Here is a 21116-nt window from a genome sequence, read left to right on the forward strand (position 1 = left end):
AGCTTGTCCTGATAAGCCCTACATGACCAGTGAATGTTGTTAAGAAAAAATAGTAAGCAATACTCCTATGCTCCTTTCAAAAGGAAAATATGTTTATAGTAAAATTGTAAGGCAGTGTTTAGAAATGTGAACAGATGCTTGGGAATCAGATCTCCTCATTTTATGTGTGTTGTTTTGTTTGTAACCTTTAGGCTGTTTGCTTTTGTTGAAGTTACCATGCTTGGAAAAAGCAGTACTTACTTTATAAGTCTCGATATTCAGTTAATTTGTAAGAATGATCTATGCTGAGATTGCAGGTAGATGGAGAAAAGAATCTAAGGCTGCAAGAAAGATAATCTGTTGGAGGCATGGTTTAAATTCGATTCCAGGAAATCAACCACTGTGACATAGCGGTATATAAAAAAATTCATGAGTTAAGATGTTAGGTTTTTGGGTCATCTGGCTTTCTGATAGTAGCATAAAATGTTTTTGGAGATTTAAAAAAAAAAGTTTACTGAAACTTCCATCATATGTGATTCAAAGATCATAAATCCAATTTCTTTAAGTGATTTATTCTTTATTGACGGCGCCGGATGCACGGGGGATCTTTCCGCCTATCGTGCATCCCGAAGTGAAAAGCCGTCCCAAATTTATACATCACAGTGATTAATATTTTATTAACGCCTATACATATTCATTATCTAACCCCGCCTACTCTCGCTTCTCATGCTAATCAGTTTTTTGTGTCCTGCGCCTGCGCAGATCCTCTCAGTGGTCTTGGGCAGGGGTCGTCGAGCTGTGGTCGGTGGTCTCAGAGAGGAAGGCCATAAGTCTTCCTCACAGTGTACTTTTCACCCTTGGTCAGGATTCTGCTGAATTAGCTTTCTTCCTAACCGCAAGGACTGTTTTTTCTTCGAATCTTCTGCTCATTATTTTCTTATCTTGGATTCCAATGTCTTGTTCGAGATATATTGCCCGTATGTCCTATTTTGAGATACATTGTCCGTACATCTGCTTCCTGCCCTACACCTAATGTTCTGTTCTCCTTTAATAGTTTCATTCTTAACCCTTTCTTATCTGGAATCGCCTCAGCTTCCCTAATCATATGTTTGTGAAATAGGAGGGGGAAAAGAAAGTAAAATAAATTAAATTTAAAAACATACTTGAAAACAGCTTTAATACAAAGTGTTGCCAAATACAGCTGATGTGATTGTAATCAGTCTAGGTGATGATTTAGTACCTGTCAATTTTGGTTTTGGATTTGGAATTTACAATAAATGACTTTTGGGTGTTAGGGTTTTGAGTTGGTTTTTTTTTTTTTCAAAGTGTATTTCAATCCTGCTTATTTATCATCGTTGTCCTCTTTTCATCTGGATTAAATCTTGCCACTTAGCCGTTGGTTTTTTTTTCAGTTGATAGAATCGACGCACACAATGGATGAAGCGATAGCTGCTGGTTTGAAGTTCAGTGATGAAGGTATGTTTGAAGCTGCAGACTGTCCAAGGGGAAAGATGAGAAGAAGATGCATACCAAAATTCAGAAATATAAAAAAAAAAAAAAAAAAAAAAAAAAAAAGGAAAATATATTCTGTGTAGTTTAGGACGGCTTTGGGGTCTTTATATATATATAAATATATATATTTATATATATATATATATGGGGTCTTTAAGTAAGTTACTTTTCTTGCTAATAGTTCCTTTGTTGCTTGGAAGTTGAGGTAAATAGTAATAGGTTAAAGACAGTAGTACTAAATGTTGTGGGTGAGAAATCTGGTGATAAAAAATTGTGCTGGAGTATGTAGCCATTTCTAACTAGAACTTTCTTGTGTCAAGCCCTGTCATGATTTTCTCTTCAGGTTGACTTATAGACTTGTAATTCCGAGTAAGAAGTGGTAGGCTTAAACACTACTGCAGACAATTCCTCATGGTTCTGTAGCAAAACATCCTCCAAACCATGCTTTGAGTCCCCAGAGCTTGTTTAGGGTTTTCTTTTTCTGCATCTGAATTCCTGCAGTCTCATGATGTTACGTGATGTTACCAAAGAATCCCAAGATGTGGGAATGTGTAGGAAGTGGTAAGCATGTAAAAAAGGTCATCATTCTCAGGCCTTGGGTTTTGCTCTTGACATCACCTAAGTTCAGGGTTTAAACCTCTATATTCTGTTAATCATTTTGATTGATTTATCATGTGTTCGTGGTGGGGAGAAGAGTGAAAGGTCATTTTGAATATTATGTCTTAAAAAGCTGTTTTATCAGTCTCAGTCTGTTTACAGCTTAGTTGTCTGTGACTTTCTTGAAAGATCTTCATGGTTTGGATAGGATGGAGAAAGCTGTTTATAATCACTGTTGATTATTTTATTTGATTCATGTGTCTTTTCGTCCAGATGAATTTTAATTTTGGATTTCCATGGATTTGGAAACTATCTGTAGGAAGCTTGTGCTGAGGAAGAATATAGTTTTATTCTCTATCTAACGTAGAAGATGATCTTTTGATAATTCCGTTCTCCCTGTTGTATATAAAAATCAGAAGAGGAGAAACATTACAACTTACAAGATTTTTAATAGTTAATGAAAAGCTTTAAAAAAAACACCTCTTTAACACAGAATTTTTAACCTTTTAATCTAACCAGACCATGCTTTCTGACTGTCGAGTATTTTGAGGCTATCACTGTGTGCATGATCAGATTCTATACATAGGCGGGAAGAAGCCAACACATTCTCAAGGGACATGCTACTTCTGAGTGCTGCTCCTGGAAAAACCCTTCCTGGAAGATTATGATTACTTTTCAAGGGTTTTGATTAATATTAAAACACTTCACGCTAATAGACATCTCTAAATTTTGGTGCAATTCAATGTCTGAACTAAAACACTGATTTCTGGTATTTAGACCCTGCCTTTTGGCCATTTTTGTGTTGATCTAAGAGTGCTGTTTCATATGCTTTCGATAGAAGCCCACAGAAGAATCTTGGCAGCAGAATTCTCTTTAATCATCTCTGTTATATAAAATATTTAGTTAAGAATGAGCATGCCTGATGGTATAAATCATCTCATTTTGGACACATTTTTTTAAAAAGTGGAAACATCATTGAACATCTGCTTCTCCATGTCAATTTTTGATATGCTTTACTTGTTATGAGGTGTTGACTGGGTGAGAAGTGAGGGACGATACAATTTTATGAAGCATAGTTTGGCTAAAAAAAAAAAAAGTGGCCTGACAAAGCATTCTCAGTTTGGTCCTTTCCTTAACAGTGACAAAACTTGTATTTGTATAGTTCAAATTGTTGTTTCTATAACTAAAATTAGAATCATTACAGATAACTTACTGGTACAAAGATCAGATGTGACATACTGGGAAAAAAAGTGTGCATGAATGAAAGACATGAAGTTACAGCAATACCTGCTTCTCGTGATTCGTTTCCATTGTTGCTTTCTGTACATCTTGAAAACTATGAAATCAGTGTGGGTTCTTCTGAGCTAACGCCTCAAGTAAAATTCTTTGATGTTACTGCTTTTTGAACAGACAGAAATGACTGTCCCTTTCATAATAGTGTAAGGAAGTCACTGTCACAAGGTGTTTTGTTTTTTGTAGTGGTAACAGCAAATAACAGTGGAAATAATTACAAGTGCCTCTAAAATTTGAAACCCTTGAGTTACTTTTCTCATTGCTTATTGATTAAAAAAAAAAAAAAAACGGAGTAACGTTTTCTCTGGAGGGTCCCATGTACCCTGCCTACACTCCAAGGATGAATCCTGTCTAGCAATCATACAGCTTCTTCATTCCCTCAGCAGTGTTGCCTTGGCCCAGGAAGCAAAAATTAGGTATACCTTGCAAAGTGAATGCCTTTAGAAAGTTGTTTTTCGGTTGTAGATATGTTTAGTTTTAGATGATCACAGACTGATTTATAAGTAATTTTATATTGGTAGGTTCCTGAGATCGTGGTTATCCAGATTCTCCACTGCAGCTTAATTGTCACTCAAATTGCGCTTGACCAGTTTTATTTATTTCTTTGGTTTTCCTCCAAAGACCAATGATCATTCAGCCCATGACTTCAAAGAAAGGACGGTAATCTTGGAAATACTCTATGAAGCCTGTGTGGCAGAGAGGTTTGCAGGGTCCCTGTTCACGTTCAGAATTAACAAACCTGAAAGCAGTTCTAGTTGATCTTAAGCGTAATGACTCCTTAACTCTTCTAGTGCTTTACCCAACAGCAGCCTGACCACCCTTAGCCTTGGTATCAAGGCTAAACACATTTTTCAGTCTTAAGCTAGTAGTATGTTTTTGTTGCGTGTTTTTTTTTTTTTCCTGCCCATATTGTTTAATGAGATTCTTGGGCAGAAAAGTCAAGCGCATTGTTCTCTGAATGCTGAAGGAGAGTTGCTTCCCCTCTGTCGACATGTTCTCTGGATTCTTTGAGGTGTGCTGCTTCTGTGTGTTTTATATTGATATGTAGAAATGAATATGCTGTGAAAAATCTTACCAGTCTTTTCTGGTAGATATCTGGAACTTGAATGAAGAGCTAGTTATTGCTGATGCTTTACTACTCTGTCTTTGGGAAGTGTTATTTTTTTTTAATCTATGTGCCACTTCCATTTTTGATACCAGAGGGAATTAGTCTAGTGGAAAATGTATTTGGAAGTATTTTCATACAAAAATGTGTTTCTGTGCAAAGATGTGAATACTTAATTTTTCACAATTAAAGCTGTTTTGGTTGTCCATATCGTCTTTTGGATTTGAAAGCGAGCATGTTTTTTGTGTGTGATCACTTGAGCTCTGCTTGTTTGCTGACTGTCCTTTGGCAGTCTGGGACGAGAGGTTGGCTGCAGATGCTTGTGACAGACATGAAAGCTCGAAATATCTGCCAGCAGGCTTCCAAAAAGATTGGGAAACTTTAAATAATTTGAACTATAGTAAAAGGAGTATTCATCTAGTAAGAGTTGCTGCTTCAAGCAAAATTAATATGGAGAAGTAGTGGTAATGTAACTTCATGAGCCATGCATCGTGGCAGTGAAAATGCACCTGACTGGGCAGGTCTTAATGCTAAGATGGTAATCTCTGATTATCACCTGGGCCCAAAGATATTCAGAAAGTTCTGGCTCATGTAAACTATTCATAAATAATTTAGGTATCACTGATATTTGGTTATCTCTGACTTAATACGCATAGTTCTCTTTCAAGCATTTTGATTTAATGTTGAAAACTGTTTGATAGTAACCTCTAGTGTGCACCTGAGCCAGAAATCAATCACCAGCACTTCCAGATCGGCAGTGGAGTGCATATCATAACTCATAGCTTGGTTTTAGCCTTGGTTAAGTACCAAATTTCCAAAAGCACTTAGCTTAAATAAAATTAGCTTTCATTTGGAAAACTACTGCTGTTAAAAGAAAGATACAACTTTACTCGTACGTAAAAATATGGGGCAGTTTAAAAAAATAAAGCTGTTTCCTATGAGACATGATTGCTTAGTTGCCAGAGTACTAAATAAAACTTGAGGAGGAAAATAAGGTAAAGAAACGTATTTTCAAGCAGCGGCTTTGCTTGGAGTTTCTGTGTACCTGTGGACTGTAGTAATAAACTACTACAGAAGACCATTCAACATCTTGTGCAGTTAACAAGTAGTTACTATAGTTCTGGTTTGAATCACCCTACTGTATTGAAGTAAACGTAATGAAAGTAATTTCCAGTTCTTTTTTGCTTCCTTTTAAAGCTACTTTTCGTAAAAGGAAACTAAAAGGTTCCCCCAGAAATTGTGACAACAGTGATGAGGAAGCTCCAAAAAAGCCAAAAACTAATCATGTAAGTATTGTTTTTTCTGTCTAAGTGCTGTGAAGTAAGTGGAAGCATCTGACTTGATCAGCGACAGTAGTGCCATGAACTCGGTGTTTTTTTATCAGAAAATTCCATCAAATTCAAATCTTGCTCTCTGAGTTTTTCTGCTTTATTCTTTTTGGCAATGCTAAATGAAGTTACCTGTTTTGCTCTTTAATATTTATAGTTTTGTGTCCTAATTAGTCTAGTTACTGCTCTCAGGGTAGAAATTGATGACAGGTAGCAGCAGTGTGTGAGGCACTGGGTATAGTTCAATTGCTGTGAATGTTAACGGGAGTTATCAGCTATGAGGCAACTTGCTTCATCAGGTCATTCCTTATTTTTCCTCAAATAGGTGAAGTTCGACATCTTTTGTTACTCTTATCCTTTGCTATAGTAGTGATAGAATCATAGAATCATTTAGGTTGGAAAAGAACTATGGCACAGGGAAATCTTGGAAAGCAATGAATCAGATAAGTTAAATGGAATGATTACTTTGACCTTTGTGTACAGATACTGAACTATTACCCAGCTGGTGTACCAAACAAGCTTCACTGGACCTGGTTTTAGGCAGTAGTTTGATTTCTATGCTTAACAGTTCTGTTACAGTTAAAAGACTGAGGAGTGAGGAAAAAAATCAGCTGAAATGAGGATTTTTAAAATTTGTACTAGAGATTAGTAATGGAAATAGTTGCACGTTTTTTAGCACATGCTGAGAAATTTTCTCTCAGGGGTAACTGACTCCAAAAGCTAGAGCATGCTTCATCCCTTTACTGGCTCTTGTATTTACCATCGCCCTTTTCCTAATGATGCTGTAGGCTTGCTAAGGGAAGGAACCATGTCCTCTGTTACCTGGAAGTACGTCTGGGTGATCTGGTTTATGTTCGTTCAGCAAATACCCTCATTTAGTTAGGTAAATAAAAATGTTAGTATCTTTGCTGTAGATAAGTAGATGTGTAACCGCTTTGCGTTCAGTGCTCTGAGAAGGAACATGTTTGATTTTTTGTGTTGGGTACATAACAAAACAGCTTGTGGCATGTAGAAATCTTGGCACTCGGTCATAAGAAACCTCCCTCTTCCCCAACTTAGAGTAGCTGTTGTGAAACTCAGGTTGACAAAAACTTTTTGCCAAGTTTTGATGTGACTTGACGGTGCTTTGACACAGCATTGGTTCTGTTGTGTTTTTGTTTCTTTTTGAAACACATCAATCTTCATATAAACACACCAATTGACGTGTTTATAGGCTCTGGCGGGTTAAATGCTACACACTTGTTAATCTAACTTAACTTACTTTACCTCCTGAATGTTAACCCTACTGCCTTCTGCCTGAAATATCATGCAGAATCACTACTAACTATTGTTTTTATTTTAAAGAAATACAAACTAGATAACTTTAAATTATTTATGTTTTGATATGTAACTTTGCACTGTATATGCTAATCAAATAAAGAATGGCAGTCTTTCATGACTGAAGACTTTCTACACTCTTGAAAGTTTTAGCCTTATTTTGAGTATTGATTGTGTATGAGGAATCACTTCTGCAACTTGGATTTGTCTTGAGCACTTTTGTCATTTGAAGTGACTTTAAGGTAAGCAATACTGATTAGGTTTGATTTTTCTGTAATTTACATTAAGCCTAAAACAGATTTCTTTTTTTTAACGTAGCTGGATGGATCAGAATCCCAAAGACGATGGGAGAAGAGAGAGATGCTTGTAAAGAAGCTGCAGAATACATTCCCTGCATTGGATAAGGAGGTGAGCTTATGTCTCCTGATAACAAATCAGATTTCGACTTCTTAAGAAAATGGTAGCTGTCAATAGTCTAAATGAAACAGTCCTTATACTAGCAGTGCTCTCAGAAGGTTTCAAGGGTAGGAAGGCCTTCATTGCTCCTGCCCTTGGAATGCAATTTGCCCTTGACTGAGAGCAGCTGGAATTAGTCAAAGACTATACAGAACTTTTTGCGCTGCTGTTTTGGTCCAGATGGCGAGCCTGGCCTCTTATAAAATGTATGGGGGAAATCCCCTTCCCTCTGGCCCTCTCCCCCCACAGACAATGAGGTATAGTGTGTGTGTTGCAGTAGTTTGGTACCTGAAGATACTCAGCAACTGATCAGGGCCTTCTAATACTGTACTTTTAAATTGTTGGAAGCAAAGCTTGTTGATGTGTTCAACCCTTTTGAAAAGTGGAGTGCATGTCTGTGCTAAAGATGAACTGAAGGTTTTTCTACTTCTGATTTCCTTTCTTTTGAATCCTCTGACTTATGGGGGTGGGGGAAGAGTGTTTGCCTTATGGGATTAAAATTAAGTGTTCATATCTCAGTGTTAATATATAGAGAATTCTAGTTTCTTCTTATCTTAACTACAAAACAAAATTTCTCATCGCTTACTAGGAACTGAGAGATGTACTTCAGGAACATAACTGGGTGTTTCATGAAGCACAAGAAGCCCTGAGAGTATTTGCAGAAGACAGTGAAGGTAAAGACAGACTTATAATCCATTTTATGCCAAGACAAAACAAACAGGCTTATAGTATAAATCTTTTCTAATGTCCAGCAATGACAGTCCTGACAGCGCTACATCTGGAAACTTTAACTGATACTTGAAAATAGTATTGAGGAAGGAAAGATGGAGGTAAAAGAAGGAAACTGGATTTTTCTCTACTTTTCAGTATCATGATTTATCATTCTTTGTAAGAGATAATTATCTTTGCCTTGCTAATATAGATTTACATAAGGAGTTGTAATTACTTACGAGTATGTCATAAAATATATTCTGAAACGTATCAAAGCTGACACTTGTTCCCTTCCACTTCCTTAAAAATAAGTTGTTTTTTATAACTTGAGTAATTTGTAAATCAGTAACTGCCAATATCTGCATAGGTGACGTGCAACATAAGCTTATTTATCTTTTTGAAATATTTTTTAGTATAGGAAAATACTAAAAACAGGCCTTAAACTATGCAACCAATATATAAATATCAGTACATTTGTTGTGGTAGTGAACAAGAACTCAAAAACTGTGACCCCAGGTAAATCTGCGCATTAGAACTTAAATACTGTTTAATGAGTTGATGACTTTTCAGTGTGTTACACAGCTGTCAGAAATGTGTGTGTTTTGCTAGATCAGCTGTTTCCAGTGCTCTTGGGGATAGGATACTATTCTTAGTTCTCTCTACTTGAAAGGAATCCAATTATCAGTATGCCTAAGGTTGGTTCCTTACCTTCTCAATAATCAGAAGGAGAAACAATAGATACTGGGATTGGAGTCACTCAGTAGGAAGCTGGGGTTGGGCAGAAGAAAAAGCATTGCAAGTGAGATGCAAGGGGGGGGGGGGGGGGGGGATCCTTCCTGAAAATGAGTTGCACACACTGTTAAATAGTCTCCATCTTAATTCAAGGCAGTAGTGTTACTGTGGTGTGAAATACCTAGTTCTTCCAGTTCCTTTAGCAGGCGTGTGTTCTTGTTACCCTGCTTTTAATGCTTCACTGAGATGCCGTATAACAGAAGAATTCATAATTTGGAGGGGTGGGGGGTGAAAGTTGTTTTGTTTACTGAAAACAGAATTCGTTTCTTAGCAGTTGGATAGAGTGGGACTGGTATCTCATCCTAGCAGTATTATCACAACTCTTAAGCTATAAGAGGTTGCTCTTACCTCAAAGCTTCTGCAGCTCACACGTACAACATCGTGTTGCTCATCTGTGTTCTAGGATAGTTGCTCAAAATGCTGTGCTATTTGAGCAATATACAAATTAGTGTTGTTCACCTACTCCCAGTTGATACTGTTTACGTGTTTTAAACAGACTTGAAGGGCATTTGCTGCTCTTTTTTCCCTTCTTGGTAACCCCTGCTGTTGAGGCGCTGTATTGATATAAAACACAATTTTAATATTACAGATGTGACTTTATTTTGGAAGAACAGTGGGTTTTAACGTGCCCTTAACCAGTATGTGTTGACTTGTTGCCTTCTCTATACCACACCTGTAGGCGTGGAATTTCCTTCCAAAAGTGAAGTTTCTGACTGGACCAAAGTCTCTGCAAACAGCAGAGGTGATGAGAATAAACAGAAGTTGAAGCGGAAATCTTCTGGGAGAGAGCATAACGGCTGTAGGAAAAAAAGCAAAAGTGTTTGGAGCACTAAAAGACAGATGGAAGACTCGGAGGACGAGTCAGCTTCTGAAGAAGGTGGTAGCTCCCTTGACCAGGACTACAGCAGTGGTGACGAAGTGATGGAGGATGGTTACAAAGCTAAAATCCTTAGCTTCCTCCAAGATGCTTCCCCCAGTGAACTCACACTGATTCCCCAGTGTTCTCAGAAAAAGGTTCAGAAGATAATAGCGCTCCGGCCCTTTAATAGTTGGGAAGCTCTGGTAAGTCTGCATTCTTGTTTTAATATCCCCAGCATGCCTAGAGTCAAGGTCTCTTCGGTCTAGAGAGGCATAGATGGGTGGCCTTAGCCTGATTAGGCTAAAATACTACATTCATTGTAAGCCAATAGCATTTCAAACAGTGTCATATGACCTAATTTTGAATGAATTAAGGGGTGATTTTGCTGAAAAACTCAAGCTGATTGGCTGACATTACTGTCACTCACCTTTTAGCGTAGAAACTTGGTTGATTTCACTGCAGAAGAAGAAATTAGAGCTTTCATTTAGGAAGGAGGTGTTTGCTAGCCTGTTCTGAGCTGTTTTAGCTGAAAACCCATGCAGGAGACGAGAATGTGGCAGAACTTCTACTGCAGCTACTTTAGCAGCAGCAGCAGCAGCTTCAAGGGTAGCTCCATGATGAAGATGCCAGCATGGATATTTTCAGTTTTAGACAAGGAACAGTCGTTGTCTGTGTTTTGTTCTTTTTTTAATCTGCTTCAGCTTTGTCTCTAGCATGGTTTTGCTAGCTAAGCAGCGCAGCCATTTTTTTAATGGAGCAAGCTGCTGTGTTTTTATTAACAAAAGGTAAAACATTAGAAGACTAAACCACAATCCACAACAGAAGAGAAAGCAATAGCTCTTGGTAAGTAGATTATCTACTGTCACTGGGATGTTACTTTCAAATGTTTCCCATGGTTTGTTTGTTGCCTTCACCTTTCATGCATTTCAGTTAACTGCAGGACGTCAGACCTAATACGGGCAATGTTCTAATAAGAAATCTGAAGTGCGTTACGGCAGACTGTCTTGGTTTAATTATTAGTGCTTTGAATTTTAAGGCAATAACTGTGTAGGCCTTCTTAAAGAGTAACTGGTACGTGTTGTGTTTTTTTTTAATCAGTCTGTGTTCTGAAACCACCCCCACTAATATATACAAGATCTGTTTGTATTTCTTTAGAGAATATGATTTCTTCAATATGCATAAAAACAAATAATAAATGTTATTATGTGTTTTACCACAAAACAGCAAGAGTTACTAAAAAAAAAACTTTCAAGAAAACAAAATGATCTTTGTAAGAGTTGTCTTGCAAATGGGGGAGGTCAGAGAGATCCTTTAAAAAAAAGAAAAAAACGAGGTACAGATATGCTGCAAAAAATCCGTTTTGCCTCAAGCCTTTGGCTTCTTACAGAACATCTGTCACACGGCAGTTCCTTTCTAAACTTGTTGGGTTTTGCCTGAGCTTAATTCTCTGCAGAAATATTTGCTACAGGGCTCTTACCCTTTTCTCTGTGTAAAATATTTAACAGAAAAACTGTATGGGCCTGTTCGTGTTCAGAATATTTCTTAAAGATTGCTGCTGTCAGCAACCACATGTTTGTCTAGTGTTGTGAATACTTGCCCAGAGTAGAAGTAATTTGCAGGAAACTTTAGCAGATGTTTAATATCAGTGATTTAATTGTTTATAAAGATCCAGTAGCTTAGTGACCCAGCATTTTTCCCTACCAATTAATGGAGTGGTAGAATAATGTAAAGAGTTGGTTGTTTTAGCATTGAAGAAATTGACTTAATTTTAAGGTGTATTTTTACTGTAATAATATCTACTGTAAAGATACTAGAAGTTATTTTGGTAAAACCTTTGTAAAGCACTAGATGTTACTGTTATTTAGGAGAACTGGGGAAGATCTTAAGGCTCTCAGCCTGAGGTGAAGATTAATGGCATTAATAGGAAAGCCTGTTCAGAAATTGGATGACTTATTCCAGGAAAACTTAAATTAAAACACTAATCTTTTTCTAGACAAACCTTTTAAGTTGCCCTAAGACTTTTTTTTGGATGGATTTAAACAAATTTCAAACTTAAGAAATTACTGAGAATACTTGGAATTATTTAAATATCTGCTGTAAAAATACTTAAGGCAGGTGTTTAGCTTGATCTAGTGATGCTTGTAATGCACAGGGGAAAAAAATGAATAAACAAGGTTCTTGAAAGTAAATGAAGAGAGCTGAAAATGTCTTTACTCACAAGAATGAATTACTTTGGCAACTTATAAGTGCCCGTACTGTAGATCCACTGTAACTTCAAGGAGCGTAGGTTTATGCAGTTTTCCATGTTAGAGGTAACGCTCCCAGCTAGTTTCCTATCGAATACTATCTTGCATGAACATTGCTTGGATATTTCTTGGAGGCTTTAGCTATCTGTTTCTTCATTTGTAGAATCAATGGTTTTCTGGGCTACTACTTGTGACCTCCCTTTGAATACACTGTGTGCTTAACGAGAATAGGAGGTTACATATATTGGGATGCTTGTTCCTAAAAAGTGTATTTCTGAGTCAAAGCATGTTGCTTTCTGACAGGTGGGAATTTAAAAGCGTGGTCTGCTGTTGTAGAACCAGACAAAGCATGGAGCTAAAATAAAAGAGGGAGTGATGCTGAAATTGGTGATCTTGAGGAGCAGTTGAGGGGCATCTTCTGTGATGGGTAATTAGGGTTTATAACACCAGGAGAGCAGATGGGTGACATGGGTAGACAAGCTAAAGGGCTGCCAGCAGACAAGAAGGGTTGTGGGGACTAGGAGAAAAGGGAGGGAGATGTATTGAGGACAGGTCTGTTTGTAGATGCTGAAATTACAATGAGGATCGAGAGCAGACAGTGGGACAGGATGAGGAAGAAAGCTAGCTCATCTTTATAGGTGTTGATGTGATTTAATGTGTCGGGTAGCTTTTGTGCAATGGACCCAAGTTCAGCGAAGTCTTCCTCTTACTGCTCAGTGTTCAGGGCTGTTCTGTATGTACTTTGTGCTATCCACGTCCTCCTCAGGATAAGAAAACTGAACTAAGTGTTAGCAAACCAACAACTGTTACAGATATGTTCGCTCCTTTCAGGTCATTTCTATATCAGCTTTCTACATTGCTCTCCTGTTCGCTTCAGGGTCCTTGTGCCACCGCACCGGTGCTGACATACTGCTGTGTCACTTTTGTTTTTTGAGTGGAGGCACTTCTGGACACCTGATGCCTTTCCTTCTCCCCCTTAATCAAAAAAACTCGATGGTGATGAATTATTTCTATAACTGCACTCTTTTTCCAAACTGTTCAAATTGGCTCATGTTGGAAATGTCATCCTCAGAAAACGGGTTATAAACCATGATCACATAACCAAACTACCTGTAGGTGTTCAGGGTGTGTGTGAAACAAAAGATAGACCAAAGACTGGCTGAAAAGGCTAGAAAGAGCCTATCTAAGCCTTCTGGGTTTGTTATTTCTTGCCCTGTTGTGTTTGTGTGATGCAATTTCACGTTGCTTCTTGTAAATGTGGACATACATACTGGAGGGAGTTTAATGCTATTTTAGTTTCTTATTTTTAAGGTTTTATAAGTAACTGCTTAAATTTCCTTTTTAGTGTTGCCTCTCATTACTTTCATTCGCAGTCTTATTGTTTCTGTCGTAAACCAAGCCATCTCTTTTGGTAATGAAAGACCTCAACTGATGACAGTAGTTTTTAAAAGAACTGAAAATTTTTAAGGAATACATGCAAGTTATACTGATGACGCTAAATATTATGTGGAAATTTTGACATAGCACGTTTTTAGTTTGTCACTTCATTCGAGTCATCACCATCCCCTAAAAGATAGACTTGTCCATCATATTCTGTTTGCTGCTATGGTATATGAGGTAAGAGAAAAACATCCCCCGGGAGGGGAGCTTCAGTTCTGCTGTCATTTGTTATTCTGTTTGGCTGTACATGTACAAACTCCCACAAAAATTAAACTAGCAAAAAAAATCCAGAAGTCTTGCACTAGAAGAAACAGAGTGGACGCAGCAAATAACGTTGGGTTAGGAATGGATGCTGCTGGAAGTGAAACTGGGTTTTGTTTGATCAAGGTTGAGGCTGTCTTTTATCCTTAAGCAGTGAAGTGAAATCCTGAATTGCCTTCGAGTGTTCTAGACTAAAACTGAGCAGACTGCCAGTGTGGTTGGTGGTCGTTCACCCTTGGGCACTGCTGTCACGCGGGATCACCACGGGTGTTTGCTCAAGTGTACTCTGGAAGCTTCCATGTTCACATGCCCGTGATGGCCTCAAAGTTTTGGACCTCTTTGGAAGGTAGGGGGTGAGAGCCCCTAGTCACCCAAAGGCTCTCCACAGCTCTACTCATGTTATGCGTGACAGCATAACACTGTTTTTTCCGTGTGCAAACCAGTGGCTAAAATTTTTCTTGTTGTAACTTGGAAATGAATGTTAACATGCTGATGTGAAATAATAGAACTTTTTAAATAACAGATGGCTTCATTCTCCATGCCTTCATTTATAGATTACAGGATTTAGATTCATGCCAACAAAGGCTTTAGGCATCAAAACAAATGTTGAAATTTTTTAATCGCCTATTAAAAATCATGTTCTTTGCAACTGTTTATTAAGAGGTGTCTACTTAAACTTTTTCACAAGCGTTGACATGTGCCTCTAGCCTGGTTTAACCTATGACTGTTAGTAAACTTTTTTTTTTAAATAGACAAAACCACAAACAAAAGAAATAAGACTGAACACTGTAACTGAGGACTGTCAGTAGAGGGCATTGCTCGCTGGAGTTTTCTGGAGTCAAACCATGACCTACCTGTACTGTTCATTTTAACGAAACTGGCTTTTACTCTGCCATATTGATCACTTAATGCATAATAATTGTTTTATGTTATCCCCGTCCTTTTAAGAAAGGAATAATAGGAGGATATATTCCTGTTAAGCCTTGTGCTAAATTTCAACAGATGCAGATTTTTCTGAATTTCAATCAGATGTGGTTTCACACACATGAAAAACCTGTACTTCAGTTTTAACAAAAGAATGGCAAGCCCAAAGGTGCTTGTATTCTTCAATTCTTAAAATCTGTTGATGAAGGACTGCGATAAGAAGTCATTGGGGGGAGAAAAACATGTTTTCATAGACTGATTCAGGTTGGAGAAAACCTCTAAGATCATCTAGTCCAACCTTTAATCTAGAACTGACAAGTCCACCACTAAACCGTGCTACAGTGTTCTATATCTACATGTTTCTTGAAGACTCTTTTGAGTAGTTGAGGATGGTGGCAGAGCAGTTACACCACTTAAAGGTCTGTTCTCAGCCAAGACGGGAGAAAATACCTACCTTTTATTTAAGGAATCAAAGTGTTATGGAAAGCGAAATGTCCTCATGGGTCAACTGCATGCTTCTGATTTCAAGCAGTGGTGTGCTTCAACTTTGTAAACCAGGTGTGCTCAGGAGTTAGGACAGACCTTGTATTAGTTTGTATTTCAATCAAGATTCCAGTATTTTGACTCGTCTGCCAGCTTGCTTGCTGTGGCATTTAGAAAAAGTATTTGTTTTGCAGAAGGGCAAATAAGGTTCAAAAGAAAAAGGATAATATTGACTTGAAACATACATGTGCTAAAGAAAGCATACCAAATGTTGCTAAAATCTTGTCAAAATGGTGGTGCTATCGTTGAAAAGTACCAGTAAGTGCTAATGACCAGGTAGTTTTGTGTAAGATTTCAAAGAAGGTAGTATTCATTGCAAGAAAAAAAAAGTTTAAGTGAATCTGAGTCTGATAAAGTTCTTTAATGCTGTTGTGGTTTGAGCCTGGCAGGCAGCTGAGACCCAGAAAGCAGCTCTGACCCCACATGCGCGCACACTCCCCCCCAGCAGGAAGAGAGAGAGAGTGGGAAGAGCAGAAGTGAGAAAACTCATGGGTCAGGATAGGGAGAGTTTACTACATAAAGCAAAAGCAGCACACACAAGCAAAGCAAACCATGGAGTTAATTTGCTACTTCCCGTTAGCAGGCAGATGTTCAGCCATTTCCAGGAAGGCAGGGCTCCATCACGTGTAGCAGATACTTGGGAAGATGAGAGTCGTAACGGCAAATGTTGCCCCCTCCTCCCTTTTACCAAAGCCTTTATGGCTGAGCAGGGTGTCAGGTGTCATATGGTGTGGGAGACTGCTTTGTTCATCTGGGGTCAGCTGTCCTGGCTGTGTCCCTTCCCAGCTTCTTGCCCATCCTCACACTCCTCTCTGGTGTGTCAGTGTGAGAAGCTGAAAAGGCCTCGACCCTCTCTAAGCATGGCTTAGCAAAAACTAAAACATTGGTGGGTTATCAACGCTGTTTTGGTCACAAATCCAAAATGCATAACCATACAAGCTGCTGTGAAGAAGCTAACACTGTCCTAAAACGAGTACACACAAAAAAAGTGAAGAACTGAAAGATGAATCTAGTCTTGGTTGGTCTTCTGAACATGCCAGCAGTTGGTGACTTTAATTTAAAAAAAAAAAAAAAAGGTAGTTTTGTGAAATTTCTTATCCCTGAAGTTTGTTTTTGCTTTTTTTTTTTCACTCTGCCCAAGTCTGATTTGAATGTTCTATTTGAGGTACAGTTAGAACTGGGACTTAATAATGCTCAACTCTGGTTGGATGCATAATGAAATGTGTTATTTTCCCTACTAAGAAATCTACTACTATCTCCCTACTGTCAGATTTCTGTTTTTTTTTTTTTTTTGATTGGTTGTTGTTGTTCGGGGGTGTTTTTTGTTTGTTTTTTAACAGGTCTGTTGCCAACCCCTTCTAGGCCAGCATCAGTTTCTTAATAGCCTTCCTCATATCTTGGTTTGCTTTGATCCTTATATTATGCTCATACCTTGTATTTTTAATATCTAGCAAAGATAGCCAGAGCTGTTCTGTATTAATCCTTGGTACGCTGCAGGTGGAGAGAGGGAAGAGCAGCAGCTACACAAACCATTTTTTAGGGCATGCCAGTACAACAAGGAAGTGCTGAAGTGCTTTTTGCTCTTGCTGTTTTAAGAAAGATTAGGGGAAAACTTGCTGAAAGCCTAAGGAGCAAAACACGAGTCCTCCAGTGCTGGCAGCACAATTTTATAAAGCTTTGTGAACTGAAAGATGATAGGCACAGTGCTGGGAGTTGTAAACCAGTGTTTGATCTGCTACTTTCCCATCTGTTATCAGTGTTCACAGTATTGTATTCTTTTGTTTTGCAGTTTACAAAAATGACTAAGACTACTGGCTTGTCAGAAGACATAGTGTGGAATTGCAAGATCCTGCTGAAGGAGAGGGACGTGGTTCTCAAGCTCATGAATAAATGTGAAGACATTTCAAATAAACTGACAAAACAAGTAACTAAGATTACTGAAGATGGAGGATGTGGATGGAACATAGAGCAGCCTTCCATTCTGAATAAGAGGTGGTGTTATATGTTAAATATTTGAAAGGGTGTTGGATAGTAAGCTGTGCTTGAACATCAGGATTTTCAAAATTGTCCCCTCTAAAAGCAGAGTTGTGTTTGCTCAACAGCTTTGTGTCTGCTCAGGGTTCTAGCCAGGGATGCATGTGCAATGCTTGAGGGAATGCAACAAATGTTTTCAAGTGCATCAGGAAAGATGATAAGGATTATGAACATAACAAAAAAATATAAGTGCAATAGCTCCAATTTTTTATGAATGTAGAATTTTAAGTGATGAGATTGCAAGTTGTCACTGTCTTCCAGACAAATGAACAGACAAAAACGGCTTCACTAACAGAAAACCTTGTGTGTCAGATGTCAAATGACAAATAATCTGGGCAAACTTGTAAAGGTTATCAGCTGCACTGGGGACCTCAGTCAGAAAGTAGATACGCAAAATGATCTGGAACTCAGTATACAGTGGGAGGGACGCAGGGGGATGCCCTGAAGGGAAGGGTTTCTTTCAGACAGATAAATTGGTAATAGAGAGTTTAGGAGGAATGGAAATACGGGACAGGCAGAGGAATGGGATGGGACATCTTTTTGTAAAGGTTAGGAAGTGTAGAGTTGAAGTGGCCAGAGTAGAACCTAAATTAGGCTTTGTAAAGTTTAGATGTAAATAGCAAAATAATTTTTCTGGTGTGCCAAAAGAGAAGCAGAGAGGGAAAGGGAATTGTGTGAAGGGAGCTTATCAGTGGTGCTTTGTTTTGTTTCGGGCTTTTTTGGCAAAAAATGCTACAGTAGGTGATTTGGTTGAGTGTTTCGTGGATTGTGTGTGTTTTCTGTTTGGTGTCAACACTGGCAGTAATACCTATTGCTTTGTATTTTAAAAAATACTGGCTGTATAACGGTTTTTAACTGGTGGTCAATCACTAATTTAAAAGAAAGGAATTTATTGTAGTGTTCACTTTGATTGTTTAACTTTTATGAGAATTCAGATGCACGTCTTAGTTCAGAAATGCTCTTTGATAGTCGGGTGATGAATTAAATAGTTTGTGGTTATTCACTGCGTCAGGAGATCTGGACTGGAGTAAAATACAGGCAGCATTAAATTTGCCGTACTCTAATGAACATAAGTATAAAACTGTGTTCCGTGGAGAAACAAACAAAAGATGGTAACATGGTAAACCTGATGTTTTTTTTAACAGTTTGGAACTGAAGCCATATCAGAAGATTGGTTTGAACTGGTTAGCACTTCTTCATAAACATGGATTGAATGGTATTTTGGCTGATGAAATGGTAAGTGTGAAACTGATTATTTAAGGACTGTTAAAAGTATTGCAAGTGACTTTGTTATAATCTGCTTAGGACTTGTAAAAATGAAAGAATTTGTAATTTATTTTTAGCTAATACAAATCACAGTTTCTCCAAATGTTTCCCCTTTTTTTTTTTCAATACAAGTAGTTGCTGAGCTCTTATTCTCAATTTGAAAGTAAAAGGTAACCTGAGATTCATGGACAGTGATAATTACAAGTCATATGATGTCATCTGATGGAATGGAACCAGTTTGTACCACAAGATCATCCTTGAACCATTTATTTTCATAGCTCTGTGCAAATAAATATCATTCACACTGCTTGTCCAGCACTTAGCTGTAGTGAGCCCCTATTTTCTACATTTCTCCATCACTTTCAAAACAGTTAAATGTACGGGGGGGGGACACAAAAACAGCACAAGCCTTTACTGCTTCTCCAGCATTTTGACCATATATTGTCAATATGCCCCTCGTAAGTTTCAAAATTAGAGAGTTTTGTTTGAGGTTTTGAGTGTCAACTGATTTTAATCCTGGCTGTGTTTCGTGTTGTGATAAACTGAGTGAATAGATTGGTTTGCTTCACTAAGACATAAGCAGTGTTTCGCAACTTCTGTATTTTTTCATACCTGTAAGCACCAATTCATTCTTATTTTTTGGTAGAGAAGATAAAATTTCAAATCCATGGTACAAAAGACAGGAAAGTGAGCACTGGTAGAAATGTAAGCATATTGCAAACAAACATGATTTTCCTATTAAATTCCACTTTCAGAAATAGCTGAACTATCATTTGCATGATTGGTTCAGATGGAAATGGTTAGTTTCCAAATGAGCTGTTGTCTGAACCACAGTTTCTTGAAGATTTGAGGGATGAACTAAAATGAAAAACTTCATGTATGAAGCAGGTTAATACCTGATGCTCAGATGTTGAGCTGAAAAGATAATTGAGTTTGACTGGAGCTGTACTTGAGGAGGAAATGTCTTCCAAAAATAATGCTGATTAATATTTTTTCTATGCAGATCTGTAGTCTTTAGTTAACACTGACTACAGTCTTAGTACATCTTAGAAGTATGAAACACTGTGTTCTAGAGTCTATAAATTTTGTTTAAATTGTTTTTTGTTTTTTGATTTTTTTTCTCCTAGGGCTTAGGAAAAACAATTCAAGCTATTGCATTTCTGGCTTATCTCTACCAAGAGGGCAATAGAGGTCCCCACTTGATAGTCGTGCCAGCTTCAACATTAGGTAAGTTGCAAGCCTCAAAATTATTCTTTTTTTTTTTTTTAAAAAAAGAAAGAGGCTGGGGGGGTAATTGTGGACGGGCTGTCAAATGAAGATAACACTTTCATGAAGGAAAAGTTTTCTTGTGGTGTGATATTCAGCTCCTTAAATCATCTGAAATGGAATGTAATCTGTACTAGAGGCATGCTTGTACTGAATTAATTGGAGCATATTAAATAAATCCATGTAAAGGCTGTCTGCTTCACAAAACAAATAAAGCTGCATGTTACAATTTGATCTTGTTTAACTAAATCTTTTACTGAATATTGGCTGAAATTTCTAGTCTTCAGGTGGTGCTTAGGGTTAGGCTTCATTGCATTCAAAATATTCAATGCCTTTTTCCTCTTTGCATAGAATCTTTAGAAGTAGATCAAAATCCTAAAACAATTAAGCTAATAGTGTGTTTTAATTGTATGTTTTGGTTGTTTAATGACATCAGTTGAAAGTACAAAGAATACAGTGGAAAAAAATACCTCAGCAAAGCTGATGAATTTTAGGAGAAGCTAGTTCTTTGGAGTTAAAATGGATTTATTGAATGACTAGGAAAAAGAAAGTAGCAAGAAAACACTGCTCTTAATTTTTGAGGCCAATGCATATTTTTTTAACACATCAGAAAAGTTGTTCAACATCTCTTCGAAACTGGCATTATCAATATGCTTTTAAAACCTACTAGAACCCACGTTTTTAAAACCCAAGGTGTAAATGAGTGCTTTTGTGAAGCAAGTTGTAGAGGCTTACAAACTGTAGTGGCAGCTTGGGCAAGCCATTATTATTTGATGCTGTCAAGCAGGTAAAGCCTGGGAAGTGGTCTGCCTATAGTTTCTCTGATACTTTTCCATCAAGGGGTCTTTTTATCCCCAGCCTGGGTCCAAGTGGCACTTACCAGAAATCCCCTTCGTCAGTGGTTTGTGATTGTTTGAGACTAACCCTCACTCACAGTGTACTGTAAAGCACGTTTCCCTTTGGCCTGATAACATTATCAGTGGCTGCTTTGATGGCTGCACACCTGGAACTGGATAGAGTTAGGAAGCTTTCCCAGTTCCCAGAGGCATCATATTTCCTGATGAAACATTTCTAAATGAAAATGGTTAATAAATGAAATGATTGCTTTTTGAGGAAATAATGTCTGGGGGAGAAATGAGGCTAAGAGGTAATAAAATGCAGTAGATACTTGTATTATTTTAGACCTG

The 21116-nt window shown here is 37.8% G+C and overlaps 1 protein-coding gene across 3 annotated transcripts in view; it reads left to right on the forward strand.

Moving 5' to 3' along the window:
* The window catches only part of SMARCAD1 (SWI/SNF-related, matrix-associated actin-dependent regulator of chromatin, subfamily a, containing DEAD/H box 1), a 44974-nt gene that overhangs the window by 14718 nt on the left and 9140 nt on the right, over positions 1-21116 (forward strand). For 2 of the 3 annotated variants that reach the window (XM_013189538.3, XM_066996369.1), the window contains exons 4-11: positions 1392-1455; positions 5684-5772; positions 7450-7539; positions 8177-8261; positions 9770-10152; positions 17153-17355; positions 18543-18633; positions 19791-19890. In XM_013189538.3, the coding sequence (XP_013044992.3) occupies positions 1392-1455; positions 5684-5772; positions 7450-7539; positions 8177-8261; positions 9770-10152; positions 17153-17355; positions 18543-18633; positions 19791-19890 (1105 nt within the window). Of the gene's footprint in view, positions 1-1391; positions 1456-5683; positions 5773-7449; positions 7540-8176; positions 8262-9769; positions 10153-10226; positions 10793-17152; positions 17356-18542; positions 18634-19790; positions 19891-21116 lie in introns of those variants that run through there. The other variant, XM_048049440.2, reaches the window with a different exon arrangement.

Source organism: Anser cygnoides, chromosome 4 (genome assembly GCF_040182565.1).
Source record: "Anser cygnoides isolate HZ-2024a breed goose chromosome 4, Taihu_goose_T2T_genome, whole genome shotgun sequence".
NCBI lineage: Eukaryota > Metazoa > Chordata > Aves > Anseriformes > Anatidae > Anser > Anser cygnoides.